The sequence below is a fragment of the Asterias rubens genome, chromosome 13 (assembly GCF_902459465.1).
Source record: "Asterias rubens chromosome 13, eAstRub1.3, whole genome shotgun sequence".
In the NCBI taxonomy this organism is placed as follows: domain Eukaryota; kingdom Metazoa; phylum Echinodermata; class Asteroidea; order Forcipulatida; family Asteriidae; genus Asterias; species Asterias rubens.
In genome coordinates this window covers 2,849,252-2,874,428 of record NC_047074.1, presented here as the reverse complement: position 1 = coordinate 2,874,428, position 25,177 = coordinate 2,849,252, and the positions used below count along the sequence as shown (strand labels likewise).

Here is a 25,177-nt window from a genome sequence, read left to right as displayed (position 1 = left end):
TACATGCCACACAGTGGATCGTGTGACATCCACAGAAAAAAAGGTCAGACCCTAGGCTTGTTCCACACCTTACCGCATCGGACAGAGGTGTTTGCACAAGCTCAGTGGAAAATTACTTTGACTGTCCTTGTCTTACGAAAACAATTAGTGTTGGGAATGAAAGTACAGTGTTCAAGGCCTACCAATGATGATTGAGCGATCTCCTGAGGTAAACACAGACCTTTGTTTATTAGGTAAAGTAATAACTGTAGAATGTAGTCAGGGCTCCAATTTAGGGGGGGGGGGATCCACAAGACTAAAGGGCTCATAATGTATATTTGGTTTGCGATACCAAACAACATGTGTATAAAGACCTTTGTCCATAGAGTTATATATAAGAACTAGAGGGCGCACTGGCCTATATACGCGACCCGGCATGCGCGCAGGCGGCCATTTTCTAAGTTGACAAAACAGCATCGCGTAGCGTTCAATAACCACAAACTCCAACGTGTGTTTCATATTCAACGCGCGTACAGAACAGAAGTCCCGTCGCGTTTGTGCAAGAAGCATCACCAGTGCGCCCTCCAGTTCTTATAATATAACTCTATGCCTTTGTCATGGTGCGGCCATCTTGATTTTTCTCCCATTCAAATGAATGTAACCAAACCGATTCTGGACGGAGGAGAAGTAGTCTGGTTCCTTTTTTGAACAGCATCTATTGCTGTAATGGGATACATGGAACATGACCAAAATGGTGGCAGGATGATAAAAGTCTATTAGCCAAGTAGATCGTTCTTTTGAGAACTTGTCTTGCTATTTATTCTACTGCCGCGTAGAGTAGATTTCTCAGACTTCGGGAGACTTCTCAGTTCTGAAAAGCACTGTCCTGTTTATTAAACTTTACAACCTGGACGGAAAGTAGGAAATCGGTCAGGACTACTACTTTCTCTTAATGGATTCGGGAGACTTCTCAGTTCTGAAAAGAACTGTCCCGTTTATTAAACCTACTAACTGGGCGGAGAGTAGAAAATCAGAAATCAGAAATTGGAAATCAGACTCGAGTAGGAAGACTACTAGCCTCGGACCTGTAATTCAGTGTAAAATTCAAGCCCTGGTAGCGAGGTCTGCTTACATCTACCCTGATTACGCTTGCAATCAAAGCGGCCAACATGCACTTTATGCGCTCCCCAACCTCCGCTAATGGAGGCATTATCCTTCCTCTTGTATATAAGATACATCATTGATCACCATCCTATAAAAAACTACACAGTAACTTTCTTCGGCATTAAAGGGACTGGACACATTTGGTAATTGTCAAAGACCAGGGCCCAATTGTATAGAGCTGCTTAGGCAGAAAATATTGCTTCATAATTTTCTGCTAAGCAGAAATGAGCAGGATACCAGTCACAAATTGTATGTACGACATTGTATTTTGGCTGGTAACCCTATTCTGGTAAGCATAATTTTGTTGTGCTTAGCTCCTTTTTGTGCTTAAGTAGCTCTATGAAATTGGGCCCAGCTGTCGATTTCACCAAACTCTTCCTAACTTAGGATTAATCTTAAGACTTAAGAAGAGTTAAATTCCGTATCCACAGGCGTTAGGACGCATTGAACCCATCCTAAGTCAGAATGGGTTACTCGCCCTCACTCGAGATAGGATTAATCCTAGCATTTTGTGAAATCGGCCGCTGGCCACCTTTTGTAAATCCATGTCAATAACCAGTATTCTCACTTGGTATAGAATAACAAACCTGTGAAACTTTGGGCTAAACTGGTCATCAAATATTCAAGAGAATAATGAAAGAAAAAACACATTAATGCATTACCGTGTGTGCTTTCAGATGCATTAAAAAAGGCTTTATCAGCTGAAGTCTTTTATTATTTGTGTGATGAATTACCTCTTTCTCAAAAACTACATCACTTCAGAGGGAGCCGTTTCTCACAATGTTATTACTATCAACAGCTCTCCATTGCTCGTTACCAAGTAAGCTTTTATGCTACCAATTATTTTGAGTAATTACCAATTTATTAGTGTCCAGTGCCTTTAAGAGAAGGGGGTGCCCTGTTACTTGCCGCTATACGGTGGATGTTCGTGTATACATTACATCAGCTGTCAACAAATCTGTCGACGGATTGCAGGTCCACCTGCCGCAAATTTTCAATTTACATTTCGGCTATTTCTTGGCCAGAGGGAACTTGTCATAAAAAAAAAGTTACATAGAGAGGGTAAAAAAAAAATTTAAAGGGAAGATAAACGTTTGGTAATCGCTCCTAAAAGTAATGGTAATGACAACTATTGTACAGCCGCTTTTAATTGTATAAACCATTTTGAGAAACATTTCTCTTTGAAGTATTGTCATGTGGTTATGTAAAAAAATGTTCAATATTTTTATGCCCCCAAGTTGGAATCTGAGAAGCAATACTGCAGTATCGTTCTCAGATTGTGTATTCCTACAGTATTTGGGATTATTCTTCCTGCTTGCACATATTCGCTCCGGCGATATCTCAAAAACGCGACCGCCTTATGAAATGCAATGTTCACACGATAGTTTCATTGTATGTACATCTGCGTTTATTTAGGATTTAAACAATAAAACGTTTCTAAAAACCAAATGTATATTTTGCCTTTAAAGGTAAAATATAAAATTAGTCATCATTGAAATGAAAATGGATTTGATTGAATCTGGAGGCTCACAAGTTAATATCCTACTTTTTTTTGCTAGGCAGAAATTTTTCATCAGCTCTGTGAAATTGAGCCAAGATTTTGGCATCATCAATCTGCAGACGATCATGCCTTGCAGCTTAAGCCCACGAGGCTCGTAAACTGCACATTCTACTTCCCCCCCAGCAAGATTTAGTATTAACCCAGATTTTAATCCTGCACCGTCATAACATGCAGCTTTCTGATGCTAAAATAATGTGCACCTATTATGCAGGATTTTGTCAAGCCAAGTTGGCATCTCAAAGCAGTTCTATTATTAGGTGAGGTTTGTGGTAAAACCATTTGTTAATGTCTTTTGAGTGGTGTTGGCTCTGAAAACAACCGGTGGTTGACAACTCAATGTTGCATACTGAATTGTCAAACACCTTTTTGTGCATTTGTGAACATTCAGCATCTTGCACAGAATACTATGGGAATTTATCTGAATCACTCCATCCCATAACCCTGCCAACAGAGGGCAGTATACACTGCATAACTCCACTAGAGAGAGAGAGAGCTCATCTGTGGAGCCTCAATAGAAAATGTAAACCCACAATTTTCTGTAAATCAAAAGATATAAAAGCTTCTATGAACATTTTTATTAGTGTACCAACAGTGGCAGCTGGTTTATATCTGTGGAGGTGGGGTAAGGGGCAGGACATGGACACGATTGTCTCACGATAATCAATCCATAATTCCGCACTCTGATCACACCATTCAGTGAGTGTTCCAGTAGCAACCCGTCTAACCGGGATCCACCGGGATCCCTAGTCCACATCGGGATCAAGATATTCAATTAAGATTTCGTTAACCTACTTCCAGCACACAATCTGGAACAGTTTATATAGACTACTTGTCTAGCTACAGAAAACTAGTTAGCCATTTAAGGACAACAGAGGGCGATATGTCAATTGAGAAAGTCTGGATACAAAATAATGTGTTTTTTCTCCGGACAGAATAAGCAATGGTGACAAATCACAAGAGGGCAGTATAACTTACAAAGCATAGACCTTATCGCAAATACCAATGCGCAAGCGCAGACTGTTGAATGAGGTGCATTGTGGGATATATATGGATCAAAGTTGGATACCGGCAAGACCACAATGCACCTAATTCCAAGCTTTACGCGCGCGCCCCGGTATTTGCGAAAAGGTCTATGTGTACTCAAAGGAAATATACACAGTATCGATATCATCAGTTTCTGGAAGAGTATATTCCAAAATTTCTAGTTTAATTAAAACAAACCATACAACTAACCTGTCAAATTTTATATTAAAGGGGCATACATGAATGGGTGCGTTCGTTCAGCTTCCCTGGGTCGACCCCGCAGTGCTCACTCGGGTGAGCCCCTGACAAGAGCTAATCGCACGATCACACTCGCCCTCTCGTGGTGACAGCATGTACCTCAGGTCGCCCCCAAGTGACCCACTCCACAAGCAGGGCACTGGGGGCTGAGCCCCGTCTAAGCTATTCGAACGTACCGGGCAGACCGGGGCCGACCCAGGGAAGCTAAACGACGGACCCTATATATGCCTGTACAAGTCCAGCAGTCTCTTGTATTTCAATTGAACAGCAAAAACCATACTGTATAATGTCTTTAACAAATACAAGCTATGTTCAAACGTTGACTCTGAATCTGGTGTTTCTCACCAAAGCAAAAGGGACAATTTTACAATTCATCCAAAATCCCACAGTGTAACTTTCGCCTGCAGAGCACAATGTATTCTCCGTTTTCATATTTCGTACACGATAACCCCGGACGTATGCCCAACACTGTTAGCAAAACATCATACATCTCCTAATTTCTAAACGTAACTGCTCGTATTTTGAAGAAGCCCAATGTTTGGCGAAGCATTTTTGTTTGAATAAGTCATAAATAACCAAGGTTCCTACTTACATCTTTGGACCTTCGCATACTGTCCGAGAATGACAAAGGTCTTGGGTTTGAATCCCACACGAGTATTACGCCTGTGGATTCCTTCACATGACTTCAGTATACAGCGCTTTACACTCATCAGTGCATGGGTAAAACTAAATTATCATCACAGGCTTGTTTTGGGGCGTGATACCTGCTGAAGAAAGCAATTTTCTTTTCTAACAATTCATCCAAAATCCCACAGCGTAATTGTCCCTGAAGGGCAGTTTGAATTCTTCGTTTTCACGTTTCGTACACTATACATGTACAGCGGACGTGTTTTCGACATTCTAAACAAAACATCTGTCGTCTCCTAATTTCTAAACATAACTACCAGTGTTTTGCTAAGCATTTTTGTTTGGATAAGTCATAACAATAACCAAGGTTGCTACTTACGTCTTTGGACCTCTGCACACTGTCTGAGGGGATGTCCTTCTTGTTGGGCATCTGCTCACTTGACTTGGTATTGATCTTGTCGTAAAGCTGTAGATGTAGAACAATGGAATCAATAAATTACAGAGAGTCGATAGAGACAATGAAGGCATATGCTGTGTTTCAAAGCTGGTTGCAAATGAGATTCCTTTCTTCTAAGAGCAGGGTTCTTCTTTGTGGTCCGCTAGCAAAATGGCAGTTCAAACACACAAGGAACGGTCACAATTATTTCCCAGTGGTCTGCAGACGATTTTATGAAACGCTGTAATAAATCCTATCTCGAGTTAGGTCAAGTAATCCTAACTTAGGTTGGGCTCAATGCGTCCTAACGTCTAAGGATACGGAACTTAACTTGTCTTAAATCCTAAGATTAAACCCAAGTTAGGAAGAGTTTTGTGAAATTGACGGCTGGCTGGCTGGCTAAATCAGTGTTGAAATGCATCCCTGTTTCATATAAAACATGGATCGGTGAACAGACTAGTGGACAAGTGAAATGACAAGTTAACTTCGGGTCCTGCTGGCTAGTCCTGTACATGTACAGGCAAACCCTGTTGAGGACGTGGTAGACTGATACCTATAGGATGTGCTGACTCATAGGATGTGATCTTTGATCATGGCCCTTGGGTGTCTGACAATATATGGAGGAGGGTTACAATAGAAGCTGTGGAAGAAAAGGTTATTTTGTTTTGTAGCAAACACACAGTATTGTGTAGTGTACAAGGGACCAATTTCATTGAGCTGCTTTTAAAGACACTGGACACTATTGGTAATTGTCAAAGACCAGTCTTCTCACTTGGTGTATCTCAACATATGCATCAAATAACAAACCTGTGAAAATTTGAGCTCACTTGGTCGTCCAAGTTGCGAGATAATAATGAAAGAAAAAACACCCTTGTCACACGAAGTTGTGTGCTTTCAGATGCTTGATTTCGAGACCTTAAATTCTAAATCTGAGGTCTCAAAATCAAATTCGTTGAAAATTACTTCATTCTCAAAAACTACGTTACTTCAGAGGGAGCGGTTTCTCACAATGTTTTATACCATCAACAGCTCCCCATTACTTGTTACCAAGTATGGTTTTAAGCTAATAATTATTCTGAGTAATTACCAATAGTGTCCACTGCTTTAAAAGCAGAAAATACTGCTTCAGATTTTCCGCTAAGCAGAAATTGTCAGGATACCAGTCACAAATTGTACATGTGACATGGTACTTTAGCTGGTAACCTTACACTGGTAAGCTTTATTTTGTTGTGCTTCGCAGCTTTGCATAAGCAGCTTGAGCCGAGGATCAAGAGGAAAGAGAGAGCCCATGACTGCACAAGTGCACAGTCAGTAGTGATGACAGGTTCATTCTGCAGTTGGTAAAATTTCTTTAACCATTTGTAATCAATTATGTTGGCACAGCAACTATGCAAAGAAAATAACAGTACATGTACATGTGTGTACTGTGTAGTGTTTCACCCCATGATATCATAATGTACATGTAGGCTTGCATATAAAGTTGTCTATCCATCATTCAAAACTAGTGGATTATATTGAATGATTAGGTAGTAGGATGGTTGACTGTGAACTGTTTGAATGCACTCAGCATACGATAGACGCATGCTGGCATTGTGTATCTACCATTTCTATCATTTAAAACCACAGTGGATGATATCGAATGGTCAGACAGTAGGAGGGTTATGTGTTTACTATGTAAACGCCTTCACAACATTATAAGTTATCACACAAGCGCGAGTGGAATACGAAAAAATATAGCGCTTCTGCGTCCCATATCCAACGAGGCCGAAGCCCAAGTTGAATATGGGACGCAGACGCGCTATATTTTCTGTATTTCCACGAGTGCGCATTTGATAACGTATATGTTCAAGCAAACTTGGCGCGTGACATAGAACACACAAGACGCAGGTAGTGATATTAACCGTGCAATATAGGTTTTTATCACCACTCCATTCTGTGAATCTGATTGGAGGATTAGCGCGTACTTGAAGATAAGATTTCATACTGCAGGCTGGCATTGTGTATTTACCATTCAAAACCACAGTGGATGATATTGAATGGTCAGACAGTAGGAGGGTCGACTGTGTACTATGTAAACACCTTCACCACATGTTGTCATATTGCATTCTGGCATTGCATTCTTACACTGAAAACCACAGTAGGTTGAACATTCATTGAACATTCAGACTGTACGAGGGCCAAAAAAACAACAGGTAATGTAAAGTGCATAGTACATTCATGTACTTAACTTTCTCCTCGAGTGCCTCCTTCAGAACCTCTTCTTATTAAAACTCGGTCAAGAGGTGGAAAGTTATAACACTCGAACCATTATCAGACCAATTAGGCCCAAGGCAGTCATACATCTTGATAGCACAGAAAAGTGCATTCATTGTAATTGGAGACCTCTGAGCACAAGAGGGCAGCAGACGTCTAAAGGGTAAAATTTCCACTTGTTTCTGATGGGCAGACATTATAAGGACTTTTATACCTGCCGTCGATTTCACAAACTCTTCCTAACTTAGGATTAATCTTAGGACTTAGGACGGGTTCAGTTCCGTATCCAAATACGTAGGACGCATTGAACCCATCCTAAGTTAGGACGGGTTACTCGTCCTACATGTAACTCGAGTTAGGATTAATCCTAGCGTTTCATGAAATCGGCTGCTGGTCACACAATAGTCTGTCTGTTTGTCTGTTTTTAATTATCTTCCCATCAAGGGAACTCATCAAACTCCCACAAGAGGATATAAACACCAAATCTCTCTCTCATACAAACATTGGTTTAATGTCTATGATTACGAAATGCACAAATCAAGAAAATTGTGATTCAGTTACTACATGTAGATGGCAATACTTTTTCTGGTCATTGTAAAATCAACAGTAATCTTGGTAGGATTCTAAACAACAAATTTGTGATTGCACGTCATGCAGTCTAACCCTTGGACAACATTGACCACGGTTGCATTAACGCATTTCAGGTGATTTTTGAGGATTGAGAAAGTAGGGATTTTCATAGATTCCTATTGGTTGATTTTTTTTAAGGATTGAGGTTGTAGGAATCCTACATAAACTCATATCGGTTGATTTATAAAGAATGGAGCAGTATGGATCTCAGACAACACCCTATGGATTGATTTTGAAGGACTGCAGCAGTATGGATCCAATGGTGTTGAACGCAATTAACAACAAAGTTTTGTCTGAATCTTCTACGACTACTCACAGTGTACAATCAATTACTCAATCAAATTAACCACATTCCCATTCTCTTTGTCATAATAATAAAACATAGCCAGTCAACGCAACATGATAAATCAATAACCAGTCCATTCACGATGACAGCTTAAAAGCGCAATCCAATTACACTCAGTCTACGGCAAACAATAAAGTCTGCTACTGATCAACATTATACAACGGCCCCTCAACAATACCATTAATATAGCACAGAAGGACGCCAATCGATAGGAATTAAACATGAGTGATGACTACGTTGGACCCAATCAGTAAGGCGGGGGTCAATTAGTAGACCATACTCCCTTCTTGTTTTTCTTCCTCTGGATTATCGGGGGCAAATTTCATGGCTCTGCTTACCGTAAGCAAAGAATCGGTGCTTGCAGAAGCAGGGAATTCCGCGCTACGTCAAGCGTATTTCGCAGCTTAGCGGGGAATTTCGGCTTGTGTGCGTGCGTACTCCACATAACTGGGCATTCTGCGCTTATACAGCTAGCGCAGAAATTCAGCGCTTGCGCGTAAGCGGAGATTGGTGAAAGTAAACGCAGAAATCAGCGGTAAGCAGAGCCATGAAATTGGGCCCAAGAGACAGAGCATTTTTAATTTCAGGCTGTAGGATTTTGAGTTCCATCCCACACTCCTTAAACAAATTCTAGCTCTATGACCAAGTTCAAAGGTTCGTTAAAAACCTATTTGTTGAATCTGTGATATTTTTCCAACAAAAACATGCTTATAAATGTTACCAGCCAAAATACAGTGTACCCTGTCACAGGTGCAATAATGTAAGTGGACTGGTGTCTTGCTCATTTTCACAAGGCAGAACTTTTTAAGCAATATTTTCTGTTTAAAAGCACTTCTGTAAAAATGAGCCAAGTATTGCCTGCCAAAAAATACCATGGAATCTAAATGTGTACAAGGTCACTTTTGTAAACAAGGTTATCTCCGGAACTACAGGTACTGGCATAAAACAAATTAATAATCTGACAACTGTTAGAATTTTGGTTATGATTAATATCAGATGTCACCAGAAGTAGTTTTCCATTAAAAATGTAATAAATTGCTCCACAGTCGGCTGAGCAAGCTTCAAAAGATAGAAAATTAATCCGAGCAGAGAAAATTCAATAATGCTGATATGATGACACAGCAATAAATAATAAAAACCAGCTCGTACATGTTAGGTGCTGTCTATTTTTACTCCGATGGTTGGAGTTGCACGTAAGTCTATAATACATTTTCTTTCCCCCTCACTTGCCGCCAAATTTTCCAAGTTTTACAATGTAGCTGTAGATGCTGTTGGGGATGTTAAATTGTTAATATGATTAAAACCATTGACAGCGCTAGGGGTAGAAGTGCAATGACATGTGCTGGTTCTATTTTTCTTCACAAACCCGTTAAATTGCATGGATGGAAACGGGAAGATTTTCAAAATCCCTTTTTAGGGCTGTTGCCTGCAGCTTTGAAGCCCTTTTCACAATGTATCTCTTATCCCCTGTGGAACGCAGCCCTGGCAGGGGAGGCCCCAGGAGTTTTGTGGTTACCCTGGTGCACATGTAAGGGCCATGGTCTGAGCTGTAGTGGGATTCGAACCAGGGTTCACAGAGCTGAAAGACATGGAAGAAGCCAACCTGATCCCCAGGTATATATTAGTTTTTATAACGGTAATCAATGATGATATTTTACATATTTGAAAATACCTGAAAACATTACTTGCTTGCCTAGGTTCCCCCCCTGTTATTCTAGACCCAGACCCTCCCAGATGTTACAATTCAGGAGGTTTACTAGACTTGATGACAAGTCGTTAGGCGCTGCCTATTTGTCTGCCTTTCATGCAACAGTCACAGTGCGATGTTACACATGCAACAGTCGTAGGTAGCGCGACTGACTCACACACACATACTGGGATAGAGGGTGTGTGTATCGTCCCCGTAGCTACGCCGCGCTGTAACAACACACCGCGCTTAACAATTACCGTCTTGACTTCAAGACTAGAGGTTTACAGACTATGTACTGTACATCACCAGAAACACAACACTTCAGGGCCCAATTTCATAGAGCTGCTAAGCACCAAAATTTGCTTAGACTGAAATTTCTTACTTGATAAAAACAGGATTACCAACCAATTTTCCATTTGTTGCATATTGCATGTTACTGTCTTTGAAGCTGTTGTTTGCTCATCCTTAAAATCAAGTTGAAACTTTGTTGGTAATCCTGTTTTTATCAAGGAAGAAATTTCATGCTAAGCAAATTTGTTTGCTTAGCAGCTCTATGAAATTGGGCCCTGGTTGTAACACTATGCAGACTATTTCTTTCTCCCTCCAGTGACCGCTTTACCTCTTCCAAGAAAACTTAAAGCCTCAAGAAATTTTGAAATAAAAAGCCTGAAACACGATAAGAACCCTAAGAAATCACAAGCCTGCGTAATGTATCCGCAACCATTTAAGTTTGTCAACAGCAAACGCTAGCAAGGTGTTTAGATAACAAGTTTGTATCTTGAGGGATCGCATCATGCTCATTTTACTGTTTAAGTGATTCGTGCAGGAATGGCCCGCAGCTCTATATCCTACAATCGCTATTACTTTATTCCGGAGCATTGATTTATCACGACTGTGAGGCAACCCACTGAATATATTAAGCAAGCTACAAACTCATAATATTGCACCTTAAAGGCAGGGTTTAACTTTTGGTAATTGTCAATTGAACTTACAGGGAAGCAGGGAGTTCCACACGTACACCAAGCGTATTTCATGGGTTAGCAGAAAATTGTTGCTTGTGCGCATGCATACTGTACTCTTTGCGTCAATATAGACATTCTACGCTTACACAACAGTAAGCAGGATATGTGATGGTAAGCAGAGCCATGAAATTGGGACGTGTACCCTCACTTGGTGTACTCCTAATACCTAACATATGCATCAAAATAACAAACCTGTGAAAACTTGGGCTCAATTGGTCATCAAAGTTGCAAGAAACTTGAAAGAAAAAAAACCTTGTTGCATAGAATGTTTTGCTTTCAGACGGGTCTGGTGTTTTTGTCTCTCATCATTTTCTCACAACTTTGATGACCAATTAAGCTCAAATTTTCACAGGCTTGTTATTTTTTGCTTATGTTGGGATACACCAAGTGAGAAGACTGGTCTTTGACAATTACCAAACGTGAACCTTCCCCTTAAAAATGAAATGTTTCTCAAAAAGCTTGATACTATCGCAAGCTGCTGTATAGGCTTCTAAGCAAAAGTTTTTATTGGCATTAATTTTAGAGGGATTACCAAAAATAAACCTTCCCTTTAAGTACATGAGCAAGTTAGAACAAGTTGTATCTTTGAACCTTTTGAGGTGGGATTAATATAAGTGCACTCAAGCCTAAGACTTGTCAGAATTTTCTCTCTAGATTTCATGATCTGTGACGCCCCCGAGCTAAAAATCAGGCCCTTCTCAGAAACTATGAGTTGGCGCGTCTAAAAAGCATTGACAATTAAAGCATCATCCGTGATATCGGTGCGATGTGATGTTGAAAAGAAAATCTCATAGGCCATAATTCGCAGTATTTTTTTATCACGTGGGGGCGCCTCTGGACTTAAAATTTACGTGATGTCAAACAAGTTAATTTAAACCAATTTAACGAAGCTGTTGAGCACAACTAAAGTGCTTAGCATAAAAAAATCATGCTAAGCGGAAACAGCATACCAGGAAAATACCAATGGGTGCGTCTTGGTAGCTTTAACCAATAGACCTTATGCACATGACGTCATTTCAGTAGGGCACCCTTACCTAGAGGTCAAAAGGAGGTTGTTCATTGGCCAATCCTGTGCGCCGCGCGCACAAATCTGTGCGTTTCGACTGTTTCGTCACCGTTTTACCTCTAAGATGGCGGCTGGATGACGTCAAGGTCTATAACTGTTTCGTTCAGTGGCCAGTGATTAACCAATGGCCATTTCAAACTAAAACTGTTATTGGTTACGACCGCAAAAAAAAAAACACGCCTAGTCACATGTACTATATGTAACCGTTATCCTGTTTATTTTTGTTAAGCAGAAAATTGATCCGCAAAAATAAGCGGGATACCAGTAACAGATGCATGTGACATGGTATTTTGGCTGGTAACTTTATTCTGGTAAGCAAGATTCCTCTTTGTCTGAAGAAGCCAATATCCCAATGTCGTTAGGAATTTAAGCAAAAAAAAGCTTGCTACGCACAGAAAATTCTTGCTTAGCAAAAAATAATTACCGGCCAAAAACTACTGTACATTTACCATTACTGTAAACTGGTACCCCACTGAATTTCTTGCTTAGCAAAGGAATTTGCTGCCAAGCAACTGCTGCCAAGTCATACAGGTAGAATGTTCTGCTAAGCAGCCTTATGGAGTTGGGCACAGGTTTGCTTCCAACAAATTGGAATCCCCTTCCATAATGTTTTTCCTCTACACCCTCCCCCTTTTTATTTCATAATCACCCTCCCTTTGCACTAATCAAACCATGTGATACTTCACTGCATCAGACTAATTTTGAACAGTCCTTGAATATGGAGAAGTGTTAGCATAATGAGAGTGAAGAGCGGAGACTACTACTGGGTCAACTGTATCTCATTGCTATCTCGGCGATGATCTGATGACCAATTTTGTTTTTCAGAAGACCATCATCAGATGGATGCTAAGCTTCAGCATCTTACAGAAATTTGAGTAGGAAATTGGGTATCAACCTAGATCTGGTAACAGGTCTTTAAAAATGTTTTTGTAAATTGAAAACAGGGACATCAATTAGTTTGTATTTAAGCATTTTGTGGGTAATGTAAGAGTCCTTAACAAAAAATTATGTGTATATTTTTTTTTTTTTTTTTTTTTTTTTAAGTTAATGGCCTTACATTTCTACCCAGTAGAGTCTTTCGCAAAGAATAATTTACGGGTTAAAGCCTGAAATAATTGAGGGAATTCAATGATCTGTTGGTCGGTCTTTCTTTCTGTTTTATAACTATATCCAATGTAGTGTTTTTTTTTATCTTTACAATTTTTACAAGTGCTTAAATACAGGCCTTGAATTGCCCTCTTGGAGGGGCACATTAATGTTCCTCAGGTATAGGGCACTTCTATAGAGAAAATGTTACTTTGTACTGAAACCTTGAAGGGGGGCACCACAGCAAAATCATAGGGCACCACGGCAATTGATGTGGGTGCTGTGGGTTATTTCGAGGCCTGCTTAATCCTTGCATTGCAAGGTTTAGGTATCAATATACATGTATATTCATTATGCATTAACACCATGTCATGCGTGTATCCACTTTACCGAGTAGATTTGCTCTTTCAGAGTTTGTCTTGCTGTTTATTCTACTGCCACAGAGTGAGACTTCCAAGTTCGTGGGACTACTTTAGTTCTAAAAGAGAACTGTCCTGCTTATTTACTTAAGTTTGTATACATTTTTTCCCTCCTACAATTCTACCACTCGCTAATGTTAACACACAATCTTCCTGCGCCTCGCACTATAAATAGATAGCTGATTCATTACATGCACGAGATATCAAACATAAATGCCAGAGATGTTTCTCCTCAGGCGCAAGGCCGATGAGAGGGTCGAGAGAGCCTAGTACCTCCATGAACCTATAATCAATGTCTTGGTGCCCTTTGAAATGTTTCAGGAAAAGAAAAAAAATTGCTCATAGAGGTGGATTTTACTAAAGAGACAGGTTACAAGAATGAAGTATCTCCCTGAAGATGTTTAAGTCATACAGCCATCAAATTTAAAGGCAGTTGACATTATTGGTAATTGTTAAAGACCAGTCTTCACAGTTGGTGTATCTCAACATATGCATAAAATAACAAACCTGTGAAAATTTGAGCTCAATCGGTTGTCGAACTTGCGAGATAATAATGAAAGAAACAAACAACCATGTCACACGAAGTTGTGTGCGTTTAGATGGTTGATTTTGAGACCTCAAGTTCTAAATCTGAGGTCTCGAAATCAAATTTGTGGAAAATTACTTCTTTCTCGAAAACTATGGCCCTTCAGAGGGAGCCGTACTTCTCACAATGTTTTATACTATCAACCTCTCCCCATTACTCGTCACCAAGAAAGGTTTTATGCAAAAAAAGATTATGAGTAATTACCAATAGTGTCCACTGCCTTTAACCCTTTCCTTACAACAGATGGCTGTAGACAACTGTACTCATGCCCCTCTTCAATACCATTGGCAACTTCAGTCAACCAATATTAGACACTCAAAAAGATTTCAATACCCAAGCTTACTATAGTTCAAAGGGGGAACTCATTTACTTATTCAGCAAATCAACAATCCTGGCCGGGTCATTACCAAAGTATGACCCTATCGTTAAGTGAAAAGCCATACTACAAAAGGGGAACTCAGTTACTTATTGGCCAAATCAACATTCCTTGGGTCATTACCAAAGTATGACCCCTACATACATGTTTTCAAAGGGGAACTCGTTTACTTATTCATCAAATTAACACTGTATATGGTGCAGTTGGGATACGATGATCACACAAACTGACATGAATCTAATGATAGTAATCAAGCACAAGGTTTTGGAATCCTCACTGGACCACTGGCCCCCAAGCTAAGCAAGTCTCATAATCTCATAACCAAACACATCCAAGTCCTCTAAATATATTCTAAATTAAAGGAACACGTTGCCTTGGATCGATCGAGTGGGTCTTTGAAAAGCGTTTGTAACCGTTTGTTATAAAATGCATACGGTTAGAAAGATATTTTAAAAGTAGAATATAATGATCCACACAAGTATCACTCGAAATTGCGTGGTTTCCCATATACCTCGTCGACAATCATGTCGGCCATTTATGGGAGTCAAATTTTTGACTCCCATAAATGGCCGATCGTGTTATTTCGCAAAGTAAAAGAAAAAGCACGCAATGTCGAGGCAAATGTTTGTGGATCATTGTACTCTACTTTTAAACCATCTTTCTAACCGTATGCATTTTATAACAAACGGTTACACACGCTTTTCAAAGAGCAACTCGACCGATCTAAGGCAACGTGTTCCTTTAATCGTTAAATTTCAAGTCAAAGCCTCTGCCAAAGATCGTTGCAAAATAATAACAAAATGTGAAACCGGAGGGCCTCCAGTCACTTTGCCATACCTACAAGGTTTTGTAAAGCACACTGGACCCCAAGCCAAAGTTATTTTAGCACACTGGCATAAGATACAAACAAATATGGCAATAAGACAACATACCTACATAAATACAGTAACTGTGGTTGTGTTAAAAGATAAATAGTTTTATGCCACAAAATTTGAACCAAACCGTTGGTTAGACATGTTAGACAAATTCTTCATCAAACTAAGAAGTGGTAGGAGATGGCAGGTCACTTCGATGCAAAACAAACAGGTACCTCAACTCCTTCATACCATGCTCTGTCCGTCTACTCAACCTCAGTGTTTTACTACTTTGTTTACTTTCTGTTTAGATGTTGTTTTTCAGTTTGATTCCATTGTGGTTTATAATGTAGCTTTCTGATTAATTAATATTATGTATTTCCAGTAGTTTATTTATGATTGTGCCTTACATGTGTTATTAATTCTGTCTGTATATTGCATGTATTCAAAATGAATTTCCTCCATGGTAGGACCAATAAAAATTGAATTGAATTGAATGGGAGACTTTCTGGGACGATAGAGGGCAGCAGACTTACCGGGTAAATCCATTGTTCTCAGAATTATGCGCATGTTCAGAACTACGTAAACAATGGAAATTTACCCGGTATGTCTGCTGCCACCTAGCGTTGGAAAGTCTCCTATTGAATTGAATTGAATTGAATGTTAGAAGGCTTCAATCTGATAAGCGTTGCTGTCCGAAACAATTCTCAGATTGTGTATTCCTAAGTACGCGACCAACTTTTGAAATGAAATTTTCACAAAGTAGTTTTATTGTATACATACATTTATAGGATCAAACAGTCAACAACCAAACAGTTCAAAAAAGCAAAGGCATACTTTATAATCAAAATAGCTAAAAACAATTATCATAATTTTTTTTTTTTTTAAAGCCATTATACACTTTCGGAACAGAACAAAAAATAAAAGTTCACAGATTTACAAATAACTTACAGGGTTTACAGAAGGTAATGGTGAAAGACTTCTCTTGAAACATTACTCCATGAAATGCTTTACTTTTTGAGAAAACATTAAAACAATTATCAATTCTCGTTATCGAGAATAACTGATTTATTTTAAACACATGTCATGACACGGCAAAACGTGCGGAAACAAGGGTGGGTTTCCCCCGTTATTTTCTCCCGACTCCGATGACTGATTGAGCCTAAATTTTCACAGGTTTATTATTTTATATATAAATTGTGATACACGAAGTGTGGGCCTTTGGAAAATACTGTTTACCAAAAGTGTCCAATGGCTTTAAATCAAAGTACCTACATGTAAATTAAGCCAAGATTCATGTTTTTCATTCATGTTTTCCTAGTAAACAGTCAAAACATACATAGTCAGCAATTGGGATAAATCAAGGATAATTATTTAGCCGTACTCGCCTAGCTTTCATGATATGATTAAAACAGTTTACGAGTGATTAGTTACCAGCCTGTGATCATTGGTCCCTATTCAATACTAAGCACGCACACAGCGCTAATCATGCACATTATCACCCCCCCACAAATCTCCACTCATTAACGCTCGGTCCTTTCTTCCTTGTTGTTTGTTTTTGACCGTGGCTGGGCCACCTGTAGAAATCACTAACGGAGTGCCTACAAACTAACGGACCGAAAATGCGGGATCAATGAAGCGGCCCGGCTGGAATCGGCCATCTTGCCCTATGAGTGTTCTATAGACCTCTCTTTTGCAACGTCACAGCCCGAGTTTTTGCCAACCCAGATTGGAAAACTATGGAAAGCCATATGTGCAAATCAAGAAAAGATCAATATTTTTTTGTAACAATGAACCAAATTTGTTCATTTTGTTTAAAACAAAACAACTAATTATGAGAGGTATTTTATTTAATTGAAAGTTTGAAGAAAATGTTGAATTTTGTTAAAACATCTGTTTTTACGATTTAATGATTTACTAACATTCGGCCGACCATGCCAACCAAGGCGGTTTGTTTATCAACTAAAGAAAGGTCTATAGTGCTTGGGGTCGGGGGTCGTGGTTTAATTTGCCTGATTTTAGAAAGATATTATTTTACTCCATTCTTCTTGACCTTCTCTCATTAAACTTGAATCAATTCCGTCCTCGTACTTCCCCTACTTTCAAATTGATTTAACGACGGCTCCCTGACACCTTAAGTGGTATGGCTATGTTATTAGTTGATTTGTGTCATTTATTTGTTGCTGATGTTTAAAACCAGAAACATGTAAAATTATTAACTATGGATTGGAAAAAACACAAACCACTCAAAGACAAAGTGAATCTTAACAGTGCCCAATTCTTTAGGATACAGAAAGTAGGATGATACACATGTGAGTGAGATTTGCATTGACCAAAAAAATACCACTAAAAGCGATTGTTAAAGCCAGGGGACACTATTGGTAAATGTCAAAGACCAGTCTTCTCACTTGCTGTATCTCAACATATGCATAAAATAACAAACCTGTGAAAATTTGAGCTCGATTGGTCCTCGGAGATGCGAGATAACTATGAAAGAAAAAAACACTCTTGTCACACGAAGTTGTGTGCTTTCAGATGCTTGATTTCGAGACCTCAAAATTCTAAACTTGGGGTCTCGAAATCAAATTCGTGGAAAGTTACTTCTTTCTCGAAAACTACGTCACTTCAGAGGGAGCCGTTTCTCACAATGTTTTATACTACCAACCTCTCCCCATTACTCGTTACCAAGTAAGGTTTTATGCTAATAATTATTTTGAGTACCAATAGTGTCCACTGCCTTTAAGCAACCTTAGTAATGTCAAGCCTTTTGAGATTTCTTTAAAATTCTGTATCTAAAAAAAAAATATAAGTTTTTCTTACCAAACAAAATGTATCTCGCTGATTTGTGTTGCCTTGGAACATCCCAAAGTCAGTATTTCCTGAGAGATACATGTAATTCTCTCTCGTTATAATAATGGGTCGTACATGTATGAGTTATCACACTTTTTTAGTACATAAAAAAGATCGTATACTAATATATAATTGGTGCTTCCGGAATACATAAAACAGATAGTAAATGTGAGACCTTGGCACTGAAAGATTCAAGTACTGGCATCAATAGAATTGAATGTGCACCAGGAGAGTCTTTCTGACAGAAATGGCGTACTAAAAGCGTCCATTATTATTATTACTATTATTATTATAATTTAAAGACACTGGACACTGTTGGTAATTGTCATGTCAAAGACTAGTCTTTACAGTTGGTGAATCTCAACATATGCATAAAATAACAAACCTGTGAAAATTTTAGCTCAATCGGTCGTCGAAGTTGCGAGATATCAGTGAAAGAAAAAAACACCCTTGTCGCACGAAGATGTGTGCGTTCAGATGCTTGATTTCGATACCTCGAATTCTAAATCTGAGGTCTCGAAATCAAATTCATGGGAAATAACTTCTTTCTCGAAAACTATGGCACTTCAGAGGGAGCTGTTTCTCACAATGTTTTATACTATCAACCTCTCCCCATGACTCATTACCAAGAAAGGTTTTATGCTAATAATTATTTTGAGTAATTACCAATAGTGAAACTAGCATCGGGACAAAGACTATTAATTTTGGTTTACCCTAACACCGATGTGTGTAAGCACTGTTTACTCGGGTACTTTCCAGGGCTCTGTGAAAACAAAATCACAGGCATAATACATGTACTCATGTGAGATTCGAACCCACAACCGTTGCAATTCTAAAGCAGTATCTTAATTCATTATACATTAGCAATATGTGAGTTGTTCAATGTGTATACGTCAACCCTATTCGACTTGCCACCAGCACTTAACAAGTAAGGCCGTCAAGCATTACTGCACTCACTTAAAGGCAGTGAACACTATTGGTAATTACTCAAAATAATTATTAGCATTAAACCTAACTTGGTAACGAGTAATGGAGAGCTGTTGGTAGTATAAAACATTTTAGGAAACGGCTCCCTCTGAAGTAACGTAATTTTCGAGAAAGAACTAGTTTTCCACGAATTTGATTTTAAGGCCTCAGAGTTAGATTTGGAGGTCTTGACAAGCATCTGAAAGCTCACAACTTCTTTCATTATTATCTTGTAACTTTGATGACCAATTGAGTTCAAATTTTCACAGGTTTGTTATTTTATGTATATGTTGAGATACACCAAGTGGTTTTTGACAATTACTAATAGTGTACACTGCCTTTAAACAACGCTCACGATACCGTTTTTAAATAACTCGTTCTAAATCCGCCTCACTTAAAAGATTGGATGCTCTATCCTGATGCCATGACAGTAGCATAAGTGTTTTATAAGCGTTGGCGGCAGTGCTTGACAGCTTTACTTATAAGCAGAGATGAGAGACGTGCTGAATAATAATGAAAAGTCTGAAACAAGGCTCAAAATTTCAGGAATTTGTTAAATTAATTATGACATTTCTACCTTTTGGTAAACCTCAGGGGTTTAGTTGTCACAGCGCTTTTACGAACAGTGTCATTGACACTAGAAAGGTAGATCACAGAGCAGGGTTTATTTAGAGGAAGAAAAGCACCACTGAACAAATATTTTGACAAAATTGGGAGACCGCCAACATAGGGATTTCAAGTTGGCAGAGCGCCGGCAAATTAATATGGTGGCATTGGGTTAAAGCCCACTCTAGTAAATATTTTGAGGGTTCAACCTCAAATTGAAAAAAAAAAAAAAAAAACAGCTTATTTTCATCACGGGCTGTCTTAAAAACTGAATTTAGATAAAAGTATAAAATTTCTCATTCCTCATACGACCAGGAGTACAGGAACCATGCTTTTTTCATGGCCGGTTTCGAACTTGAAATTCTCTACCCATCTCCCTTGGAATTCAATGCCTCATCCCTAGAACAGTTTATACATGTAAGGGACTCATTTGTTTTGATTTCTGTTGGTTTGCTCACAGCGTATTGAATCCTTTGGAAAGGGCGCTTTTTAAATGCCCGTCATCATTATTCATTTAGTGATGGTGGCTATTCCAATGGGTCGATGTGTTGCATTATCTCCAGAACACAAACAATACTACAGAATTGACTTTCTATTAATACATGAAAATCCTCTTCGTTTAGAGGAAGAAAGAAGAAGGAGGAAAAAAATCTCTTTCTTTCTCTCTTTGAAACCTCAGAGGTAGATCGTTGAGAAAAGTTTGATAATAGACATGATTGAGAGTCAGTGCTTTACCGATCCTCAGCCAAGTGGATTGTTCCATTATTGATTCAGGTACACCATCTTAGCACACACACACACTCCTTGGTGTAAACGAATCCGTGTAGCAATCAATGACAAAGCAAGGACCAAGATATGAAACTTAACATGAAGAAGAAAAAAAAATGTCCGAACCGTTCCCGGCTTTCCCCACACACATATTTGCTTTTCATGTTGTCCGAAGCTCACACATCTCAAGAACCATCACCGGAGAAAGCGAAGAAGGAAAAAACAGTAGAAGAAGAAGAAAATGAGGGAGCTCATGTTCTGTAGTGGATAGTGAGTCTTCAATTCAAAGCAAACAGTCCGGGGTGAAGATGTGAGTTAACGCCTCGGGGGTCGTAATGTCAAGTTCTTTTTTCTCGCTGATTTAATGTAAATGGAACACACAGGAGAGGCTCTTAAACTTGACAGAAATCATGTACCAACACATCGGTGGTATGCATTACACGATACAGGAGGTTTCGCTTCTTTCTTTGCTTTTTCAGTTGCTTTTTTTTTCTCTTAATCTTTTGTATTTTTTTCTTTCATAAGTGCCATCCTCTGTTCACTATGGTGATATGGCCATCTTTCATCGCTCTGTTTATGTTTTGCATTGTACACTGCAGGTTATTGCGCCTATGGCTTTCCAAATATTATCAATCATCACTTGCGTTCCTTCTTAAAACAAAATTTTTTCGTTCTACCTTTTTATGAGTGAGATAGCACTGTGCATCCCTGGCTATTTTTAGAGCCCGGTACCCAAGGTGAATAGTGGTGAATAGTACATGTTCAACTGGGATTTAGTTTTTGACACAGAGAGGCCTTCAATAGCCAACCAAACACTGCTTTTGCCGTTATGCCCAATAGTTTTTCTAATCAAAATGTAAAATTTTCTCATACATGTAGAAGTACCGTGCCCATCTAACAGCAACACTCAAGGCCCAGCCCCCATGGTGTCAAAATTAATGTAATTATTCTTGCATATCAAGAATCTCTACAATGGGTAAAATGTAATGTATCGCTGTTTTAATCATCTTTAAAACCGTATGCCTGTCGTGGCTGAGCGGTCTAGTGAACTGGACTCAAGTTCTGGTTGCCGAGTCATCAGGGTTTGGGTTCGAATCCCGGTCATGACACTTGTGTCCTCGAGCAAGATATGGAACTATAATTGCTAACTCTCTTCACCCTGTGGTAAATGGGTACCAGCATTGCACCTCGCCTTTGGAACTCACTGCCGCTTGACCTCAGAACACAAAATAATCCCTCAATCTTCAAACGGCAGCTCAAGATACACCTCTTCAAACAAATCTCTTAAATCCTGGACTCTTGACTTTGGGAACTGGCGCCCTTGAATGGCATTTTTCTTTGTCAGATACTGTGCGCTCTATAAGTGCTGTATATTTATTATTACTATTACCTGCAAAGGCAGATGACCTACCAGCAGTCAATGGGTAACTGTGGGGGCAGAGATGGTACCAAAGTACCAAAGCTGCTAACATTTGTATATTGCAATCAGGCGAGATTTCGTACAACAATTAGGGAGAATGTTACATTCGACGTAGCAGGGAAAAAGTTTCCATATTCATGAAAGTTTGCAAATTTGTCCATCAGAGCATGGAAAGATTGGTTTACTTGCAGGGAACTTTCTGCAGATTCAGGGACTGTAGTCAGACCTTTGATTGGGGTAATAACATTCATGCACCATGGTGTAAAAATTTCTAGATAACTGGGTGGATGTGAGCATTACAAGTCTTTGTTATTATTAGTATTATTAATATTATTATTACCTGGGCTGTACAAATACCCATTATTATCATTATTATTAGTACTACTTCAAAAATGGATGTCCACATTTGTGACACTTCATACATGTACATTCACAACCGACTACTTACCCAATCAAAAAATTATGCTCAAAATCAAATGAGATCAGGCTATATTGGACTCATGTGAAATATCATAATGAGAAGCAAGCTTTGTAGTCCCCGACGAGAATATGATTTGATCTATTCTGCAGTCACCGGCAACTTCAGTGGTAAAGAGTCTCCATGACTCAAAGTCAAGGTACGATTACGCCGGGGAGCTTCTGAATTAGCGGTGTAACGGACACCATGATATAGCTATATTACATTTGCATCTTGCTGGGCTTTGGAATGTGGCACTGATGGCAATACAACTACCAGTAGTTTAAAGGAACATTACAGAAATCGTAAGAAGAACAAAATCGTCTAAGATCACATATTTACTTAAAACTTACACTGTCTGATGATGATAATAGTAGAAAACATCCCTTGAAATAATTCTGTCTGAAAGTGCATATTGGATGAGAAATACCGCTCAGTGAGCATTTCTTTTTTCGATGTAATGCGAAATGTGTAATCAGTTTTCACTATTTTCTCGTGACCCAAATTGCTGATCGCTCTCAAACTTCTACAGGTTTGTCGGTTTATGTATATGGTGGATTAATTAAAGTGCTTACACTGCCAGCAACTTTTTTTTGTTAGCGAAGACCAATCCTGTAATGTTCCTTTAAAGTCACGACAGATGCCTGGTATAACCGAGACAGTCATTAGACAAACAGACACGGATGCATCAGACGGGCAGGAACTGTGTCCAACTGCGTTACACCGGTAGATTTTAACTCGCCTGGTGGGGAGTGCGGCGACAATCTACGGATCGTAACATCCCCTCAAGGAAATGAACAATAAGCAAAATGATCTCATCTTGAAAAGAAATCAAGTGTTCAGCGGTATTACTCGATGCTACATCGGTGCACAAAGTTGATAAGCACAACAAAATTGTTAAGCAAAAGAGGGGGGTTACCAGCCAGAATACCATGAGATGTGTCTTGTTTGTAACTGATTCCCTTCTTGTTTTTTAATAGCTTTGGGAATTTTTGCTTGGGGCTTAAGGGCTAGAGTTTCAAGAAGACTACAGTAGGTTATACCATAGAGAAACTTTTACTGTGACATAAATTTGGGTTTTCCCCTTTTCCTTCTTCAATATTTGCTTGGCATTACAAAGTTGGTGTTTACACAAATGACATATGATTTCTTAAAAGCATGAGGTCATGATCGTATAACTCTCAATTTTCACTGTGAGAAGAGCCAGTTTCTGCTTTCAGACGCTTTGATCAGCAAACTGTCTGCTTGTATTTGTAATTGTTTAATGGCCGAATAAAGAATAAGAATAAGAATAAGAAACTCTGACCATCTTCAAGAGAATGCTGTGTGTTCGTGTGTGTGTGTCAGCTTAAACGCATGTCTGGCTAGGTTTCAGTTATAAAAGGGTTCGCTGGAGCGTGATTTTTTGTGTTTGTGGAGAAGTATAAGCTACAACAAATATCAAAATACATTCTATGTTCGTTTGACGAAATAACACGTCCAAACAATACTAAACGTATCAGAATACATTAGATGTTGTTACTCATTTGACAAAATTGCATGTGAAAACACACGCAAGTATCACGACACATGAAATAGCATCCCGGTGTCGTCTTGCATCCTTTTCGTATCATGCTTGTCTTGTATCACGCTATATCGTTAGGCAAACACCCCTTGCGTGTAAGTTTATGTTCACATAACATCTAGGGCACACACATGTATACATGGTATACCCAATACTCCATAAAACTTCTCCATAGGCAGCTCAAAAATAACCCGGAGCAAGAATTTTTGCAAGAACTACTCTTTCGTTTGTTTATATAATTTTTGGGGGCAAAGGTAAGACTTTTGGCACTACCTGTAAAGCCTACCAAAATGTTCTATTTCCAATAACGTGCCATTTTAAAACAGGGTCGGTAGACCGGGAATTTTATGGGTGTGTTAGTGTTGGTAGGTATAGACATTCAAACCTTAAACAAAAAGGACAATTGGGTCCTTAGTTTGGTAAGGGTCCACAGTTGGGTAAGGGTCCACAGTTGGGTAAGGGTCCACAGTTGGGTAAGGGTCCACAGTTGGGTAAGGGTCCACAGTTGGGTAAGGGTCCACAGTTGGGTAAGGGTCCACAGTTGGGTAAGGGTCCACAGTTGGGTAAGGGTCCACAGTTGGGTAAGGGTCCACAGTTGGGTAAGGGTCCACAGTTGGGTAAGGGTCCACAGTTGGGTAAGGGTCCACAGTTGGGTAAGGGTCCACAGTTGGGTAAGGGTCCACAGTTGGGTAATTGTCTTCAGTTTGGTAAAGTTTCCAAGATGGGTAAAGTTCACACAGACATGACAGAGTGACTGCAGCACAGAGCTGTGTGTGTGTTTTGTGTTATTTAAAAGCTCTTTGTGCGCATCTGTTCAGTGAACAAATTAACCTAATTATGAATTTTGGCAGGAAGTGCATGTTTTCGCGTAGAGCCTCCCCAAAACAGCAATACGCAGTAAAGCAAACACGCGTTTCATTTGTCAATATGCAATTTGAAGAACATCCAAAAACCTTTAATACAAAAAAAAGAAACAAATGTACAAACAAAATTTCTAGAGCAAGGATAAACCCGCACAAATCATGGTTGTACGATTTGATTGTATGAAATAATTACTGTCCGGAAACTTCGCCCTAATAATAAATCATCTTGACCCTGTAAAAAATTTGGAGGCCATCGTCGTTGGTGTTTTAATAAGCAGCAGGTGCATGCAGTGTAGCCACGGTCAAT

The 25,177-nt window shown here is 39.2% G+C and overlaps 1 protein-coding gene across 1 annotated transcript in view; it reads right to left on the bottom strand.

Moving 5' to 3' along the window:
- LOC117298289 (peripheral plasma membrane protein CASK-like) overlaps positions 1 to 25,177 on the bottom strand; it is a 127,885-nt gene that overhangs the window by 42,435 nt on the left and 60,273 nt on the right. Inside the window, exon 13 of the mRNA XM_033781443.1 lies at positions 4,992 to 5,078. Within this exon, the coding sequence (XP_033637334.1) occupies positions 4,992 to 5,078 (87 nt within the window). The remainder of the gene's footprint in view (positions 1 to 4,991; positions 5,079 to 25,177) is intronic.